The sequence below is a fragment of the Aedes albopictus genome, chromosome 2 (assembly GCF_035046485.1).
Source record: "Aedes albopictus strain Foshan chromosome 2, AalbF5, whole genome shotgun sequence".
In the NCBI taxonomy this organism is placed as follows: Eukaryota; Metazoa; Arthropoda; class Insecta; order Diptera; family Culicidae; genus Aedes; species Aedes albopictus.
Genome location: NC_085137.1, coordinates 344885189 through 344892687, shown reverse-complemented (window position 1 = coordinate 344892687; position 7499 = coordinate 344885189). Strand labels below are relative to the sequence as shown.

The window sequence follows — 7499 nt, the reverse complement described above, 5'->3', positions numbered from 1 at the left end:
AATTATAATCGATCATCACCGCCCAAATACTCTATTGGTTTTGTCGACGACAACATCCAGCAGAGGCACCGGCAGCAGAATGGAAAAAGCGAAACAAATGGTTTGTGTGCGATGTGTTCTTCCGATTGCAGCGGATCAATTGTATACGGTTTGCAAAGGCTTTTGCACAGACGTTTATCATGCAAAGTGTGCAAATCTCTTTCCCGATGACGTCATGAGCTGCAAACGAAATTGCGGCCTTTTGTGGATGTGTGGAAGCTGCGGGAAGCTGATGTGCCAAATCCGAAGTGATGAAACCCTGATTGCGAAACGATCGACACTAGCAGCAAATACCGTTGCTAAACCCTTGGTGAGCTCCCTACCAGTTTTGGACCACGATTTGAAGGAAGAGATTCAGGACCTGAAAGTGAAAGTGTAAGCCATGCAACAGTCAATTGCAGATTTGAGTTTGTCTCGCGCCGTTAGTTCGTCCGTACAGGAGGATGTTCCACTTGCACGATCGTCGCCAAAATGCAATTTGACACTGTAGCGTAACGCTTTACTTTATAAATTTATAGCGCTCGGAAGAAGGTACAATCCCTTTCGTTATAAAAAAAAAAAAAAAAAAAAAAAAAAAAAAAAAAAAAAAAAAAAAAAAAAAAAAAAAAGTAGTTTTAAGAAATAGTGAAGAGGTCTTAAAAACTAAAGTGAATACATTACAGCTGGCGACGAGGAAAAAGAAGTGACAGTGTTTCTCATACGGAATATTCCGTGTAGCAAGGAAATTCCAGAGTGAGCTGAGTAAGTAAACGGCAGAGTTTTTGTGGAGAGTGGTAAGCTCTAGAAAACTTGTGCTTGACAGTGTGCTTGTGACTATTTTGAAGAGGTCAAAACGCCTTGATCAAATTAGAGCAGCTGTTGAATAAATAAAAAAAAACGCGCAAACGTCGTGTTTGGTGTATAAATGCATATGTAATAGCATCATTGAATTGTGATATCAAAAGTTCCATTTTGTACATCATTTTCACCATTTTATTCTTTCCATTATTCACAGAACTCCCTTCTCGCTCCCACCGATTTGGCCATTTTGGTTTTACCATCGACCATAGTGTTCGAGTTTGCATTCTATCAGAGAGTCGGCGTGCCACCCAGCCACCCATTATACCGACCCACTCAGCCACGACGGGCGGGAATCCATCATCTGGAGGTGATCAGTAGTGAGCTAGTGAGAGATCGTGTGGTAGAGCAATTTGCGAGAGTGAGTTTCTGTTGAGCTCGGGAAGAGTTTGTAGAACTGGTGAGTGAGAGATTCCGCGATTGCGAGTAGTGAGAAAGGCTGAGCTGGCTGTGTCTCACTTGAGTCTCGCTTGTAAAAGTAAACAGTGCAATCAACTGCAGCTGGTAGAGTTGCATCTGCGGTGAGGAAAAAGTGCATCAAGTAAGTGATTTTAATTTGGTTTTCTGCTGGTTGTTACTAGTACACCATGCCCTCCTTTGGAACGTTAGACCATTACGTGAAAGGCACGTCCTTCACGAATTATTTGGAGCGTTTGGAACACCTTAGCTCCTTTAATAATTGGACGGAGGAAAACAAGAAATCGGTGCTGATTGCTCTTACCGGCCCGGTTGTTTATGATGAACTTAAACTGATGTTTCCAACCGTTGAATTGGGAACGTTAAATTATGCGGACATGGTGAAAAAGTTAAAGGAAAGATTCGACAAGGTAGATCCCGATATGATGCAGCGATTTTATTTCTATAATCGATTCCAAAAACCGGACGAATCTGCTGAAAGCTTCATTTTGTCAGTGAAGTTGCAGGCAGAGTTATGCAATTTTCAGCAGTTTAAGGAAACTGCAATTAGGGATCGATTGATAATGGGGCTGCATGATCGGGAGTTGCAAAAGTCTTTACTAATGTCGGAGACACTGACACTAGATGCAATTGAGAAGAAATTGCTTAGCAGTGAGGTAGCCAACAGACAGACCAAAGCAATGAACAGTGAGCCAAGAAGGGACGAAGTGCATTCAGTGAAGAGCAGACTAGGTAAAAAAGTTGGTGAAAGTAGCCGGGACTATGGGCGTGATAGATCGGACAGGCAATACAGGGGCCGTATTGTAAATAGGAATGAAAAGCGAGTTAGTTTCCGTGGTAGATCTCCGTCTGAGTCCAAAAATCGCAATGCATACGCTAATGCAATTTGTAATTATTGCAAAAAGCGAGGACATTTGAGAAGGGACTGCTATAGTTTGCGAAATCGAAACTCGGTGTACCATGTAGAGAAGGTTGAAAAGGACACTAGCTATGATTTTAAACGGTCAGGCGGGCATGATAGTTCAGGTGAAGAAACAGATGGAATGGAGTGTTTGATGATTTCCACCGTTAACAAAATTAATGAACCGTGCATGATTAAAGCAAAAGTGCAAAACTGTATGCTGAAGATGGAAATTGATTCGGGGTCAGCTGTTTCTGTGATCAGTGAGGCCGACTGTAGGAAATTTTTCAACGCTATTCCAATACGCAGCTCTAGCAGACAGCTGATTGTTGTTGATGGAGCACGCTTGAGGATTACAGGAGAAATTTCTGTACAGGTTGAATTGAACGGGTCAATAGCAAAGCAAAAGCTTGTAGTTTTGCAGTGTAGCAACAGTTTTGTTCCTTTGATTGGAAGATCATGGCTTGATTGTTTCTTCCCTGGATGGAGATCGGGTTTCACGAGCACAGCGATGGTGAATAGTCTGAACGAGAAGAAAGATTTTTCAGAACCTATCGTAGGCTATGAGGGGGAACTGATCCTGAAGCATGAACAACCGATTTTCAAGAAGGCGTATACGGTACCCTACAAGTTAAGAGACAAACTGGCGGAGCATTTGGAGATGCTGGAACAACAGAAGGACGACGATCATGGCCCACAGGAACCAATTAAAGCTGGCTCACCTTCCGGTTCGAAGCTCGATGTTGTTACTCCCAGAAGTCAGTCGGAAGCGCGGTCGAGCGGAGTCGGAGGATTACCAAGGCTGTGCGGATTCCGAGGCCGAGGAAGAGCCATTCCTAGGGTTCCCGGATGTGGCGAGTGATCAGATCCCCAACAGGACGAAACGACAGAAAACGAGCGGCAGCCTGATGATGACCAGGAGTCGCGCTCGGAAATTAGAAGTTTAACCGGTCTGGTTTTGAAGAAAAATATGCACCTAGTGCGTTCGAATCATAATGTAGTCGGAAGTGAAAATGAATTTTTGAATGATTTGATTGTATGTAGTTTCTTGAGAAGGAAGGACTGTAGCGTAACGCTTTACTTTATAAATTTATAGCGCTCGGAAGAAGGTACAATCCCTTTCGTTATACGGGCAATGGCCGATCGATTAATTATATGTTAGAAAGGATTCTGAAATAAACCCAGCAGCAGAACATTCTGTGATCTGGTAACAGCAGCACGTATTCGTTCGTTTCAACTACGTCTAAAAACCCCAAGAAAGAAACTTCTTTAAAAAGTAGTTTTAAGAAATAGTGAAGAGGTCTTAAAAACTAAAGTGAATACATTACAGACACTTTTGCACGGATCAAAGTCGTCTGCAGGGATTAACGCCGAAAACCGCTCATCTGCACCACAAGACAAATTTTGGCTGTTCTTAACTCGGATCAAAAATACCGTTAGCGAGGAACAGATTTCCCGAATGGTGTCACAAGTCGTAGGATCGAAGGACATCATAGTAAAGCGGTTGTTAGCAGATTGGAAGGATGTTTCACTGCTGCCGTACGTTTCGTATAAGATAGGAATAGATGCAAAATACAGGGATGTCGCGATGATTTCGTCTAACTGGCCTAAAGGCATCTCTTACAGGGAATTTTATTTAGATTATAAAGTATGGGAGCCGTAATAAGAAAAGATTATGATTTGATTTTGCCGTTCACTACCGTATCTTACATGTATGTACTATTATGTAATGTCTGGTGTTTGTCAATAATGTATTCGTAAATATTATTGTAGTATTATTTATCTTTATTGCTGCAGTCAAACTGTTAACTGTTTACATATTAGATATAAGCCAAATTCAATTAGATCCATATGAGATCCGTTGAGTTCAAACAATAAATAAATAAATAAATAAATAAATAAATAAATAAATGTCCATCGGATGAGAATCGGAGTAAAAGGGTATAAATGAATAGACGCATGTTTACACGTTGTGGGTCAGTTTCAGACTGCCGTTTATTTCCAGATTCGATAGTATACTCTGTTTCTCTTTCAATACATCAATACACTGAGGATACGGTTCGTATGCTTTTCATAGTTTGCATCTTATGAATCAGTAATTTTTATTTTTTTCATCATTTCATAGTTCTCGTATGCTTTTCATACATTGAAAAGCGAAATCCATAAGACTTGTCGTATGAAAAATCTCATAAGAAGCATCGTATGAAAATCATAAGATGTGTTATGAAACACCATTGCTAAAAAACAACAAAACCTTTTATTGGCTTCTAACCACTTCAACTTCCGAAGCGTCGATGGGCGTATGAGTAAAGCACGCTCTCGCCAATCTTGACGTTCCTGGTTCGATTCCAGGTTGCGATTTTTTTTAATTTGTGCAAAATATTTCATAAAAGTATGTATGATAGTCATACGACATAATTTCAGATTTTATACGTTATCGGTATGGTTTTCATACGTGAGTGTTATGAAATTTATACAGTAACAGTATGCCAATAATAGTTGGCGCTTTGAATCCAAAATCATAGTTCGTAACTATGATTTTCGCAAGAAATTCTTGTGGCAAAAAATCATAGTTGATTCGTATGATTTTCGGAGTTGCAGTATCCTCAGTGTACATTTGAGACACGTTCACAGATGATTACAACAACTCCTTCACCCATTATGAGATTTTACAATAGTATTGTAAAACTAACACATAGTATACAATTTCAGAACTCTTCTGATCGAAGACATCTTTTTTTTTAAGACTTAAGCTGCTCACTCTAAATGTTTATAAAAACGCATAATTTTCATACTCATGTAAGAAAAATCAAGAACGTCACTAATTAGTTTTTTTTATGAAATAACATTATTGCTAATTACCACTTGTGCTGTAAGTCAAAACTTCGACTAATGCATACGATAATCTGCTGGCAGCCTCTGTCCACACCATAATCTCGTAGCCTTCTCACCCATCTCAGCATCTTCTCATTTTTGCATTTCTCATTTAATCCATGGCGGCTCATGTTCGGAAGTATAGTCCTATTGTTCATATTGGTGGTGATCCTCTTTCCACCCCGAAAAAAAAATCCATTGCAATGGTACGCTCAAAATAAAATGCAGACAAAAACAGAAACTCGCAAAATAGTTTGTCTGAACAAATCATTTGCTCAAGACACCGACAAAAAATGGTAAAATGGAGTTTTCTGTAAAATAGTGCGTCTTGCTTTATTTATGCTTTGTTGGAGAGCGTCACAAAAACGTTATCGTGAATTTGTTGCAAATAAAATAAAAATGTCAAAACAAATCACAGTTTACTAAACGTAGTTGGTATATAAACAGAACGTATTCACACAAAAAGGTTTTGACAAAAAAGCACTAAACAGCTCTAATGAACCAAAACAAAATATTCATCCCAAAAAATATTGAAAATCACTTCACGCAACTAAAAAGCTTTTGAACTATAGAGTAACGTAGAAATAAAAATGACATAAAATATTCTCCTCCATGGAAGAAATAAAACATGCATAAGCGCATGCTGTGTCAAAAACTAGATTCAACTAAACCGACAGAATGTCGTAAAGTTGTAATCTTTTTTTTTTCGTGTACACTCCATCAAAAGCAAAAAACAGGCTGAAAAAATAAGACCACGGCGTAATGATCATATACCACAAATTTTAGCCAAATGTGACCAAACACGACACAAAGTTTACACTCAATTACACAAACTGATTAAATGCACGCTTTTAACACTTATGACAAACAAGTTTTTAGGTAGCCTTATCATTTTGATGGACCAACAGATGGTTTTATTCTCGTTCGTCTCGCCGTGCCTCATCATCTCATTCTTCCATTATTGCTTTTCATCCGGTATTGTTGTAAACTCGGCCATCGTAAAAACAGTAGTGGTCGTCTGCACCGCCACAAAAAAATGTTTACCACAAAAATGCTTAGCAACAAATGGTGACAATAAAACAGAAATCTATAAATTCGTGAGCAGCAACAAATGATTTTATAAAAAAATACGATAAAATACGAAAAAATCTCACAAAAAAGAATTTCTGCAAAAAAAGTACACCACTAAACATATAAAAATCCATTGCTAAAAATGGACAAAATTATAGCACTAAGCACCAAAACACATAAAAAAACACAATAAACTTGGTCCACAATAAAAACATACTGTTCAAAATGCACGCGTAAATTTGCCACAAGAAATCGTCTTTATCCTCGTTCGCCACTGTTATGATGGGCTAAATGTCCATCGGATGAGGATCGGAGTAAAAGGGTATAAATGAATAGACGCATGAATACACGTTGTGGGTCAGTTTCAGACTGCCGTTTATTTCCAGATTCGATAGTATACTCTGTTTCTCTTTCAATACATCAATACATTTGAGACACGTTCACAGATGATTACAACAATGACCAGCATGAATATACAAAAGTTTGGGGCATTGATGGAAAAAATATTGACTCTCATTGGAAATAAAAAATAAAATGGTTTTTAGCCATTTTTCTTATGCGATACATTCCATATAATCTCCATATAAACGGCCGCGGGGCAAGATGGGTCACCTTCAATTTTGAACGTATTTTTGGAGCATTCAATAGTTATTTATGCAACAAGTTGCAAAATGATGATTTTTTCAGCACGAGTCGTACATTTATCCAACGAGGCTTGCCGAGTTGGATATATACGACGAGTGCTGAAAAACTCGAGTTTTGCAACGAGTTGCATACAACATTTTTTGTAATTACGAAAAATACCCATTCAGTATGATCTTTTCTCGGTACACAAACATGCATCAGGAGGAACCACGTGGCACGTGGGACCATCCATGCTCGGCAGTGCAGTTTTTTTTTGATCAGGTAGGCTGGTATGGTGTAGCCTGTGAACGAGATTCCGTTGTCAAACAGTAATGTGTGAGGTTCGGCAAAAGTCGGAAAAGTAGCTTCAGCAGCTGCTTTTTCGCCAGATTTGCAGTCAGGTTAGGAATAAAAACCGTCCAAATTGGGATTCCAGCTGGTCAATTAATGTAATAACAAGTATCTGAATCTACGAAAGCACTGAAGTTTGTAAAATGTGTGAGCTGGCAAAGGTGCCGAAAAGTGCTACTTTTCAGCACTCTTAAGAGTGCCGAAAAGTAGTACTTTTCGGCACACTTGCATCAGTAGTGAAAAGTAGGCCATTTCTGCACACTTCAGGCAATTGAAAAGTGTAACTTTTTACAACGTAATTACAAAAAAGTTATTTATTTTATTTTATTGATGCACAAGGGGGTCATAGGGCCAAGTCTCCAATGCAAGTCCGAGAACTTGCATT

At 38.9% G+C, this 7499-nt stretch overlaps 1 protein-coding gene across 1 annotated transcript; it reads left to right on the top strand.

Annotated features, from left to right (window-relative positions):
* Positions 1-654: 654 nt before the first annotated feature.
* On the top strand, positions 655-3519 carry LOC134287215 (uncharacterized). The gene is made up of 2 exons (XM_062848891.1): positions 655-780; positions 1034-3519. Exon 2 carries the CDS (start codon positions 1464-1466, stop codon positions 3054-3056), a length of 1593 nt encoding a protein of 530 aa, XP_062704875.1. The 5' UTR covers positions 655-780; positions 1034-1463; the 3' UTR covers positions 3057-3519.
* Positions 3520-7499: the final 3980 nt, after the last annotated feature.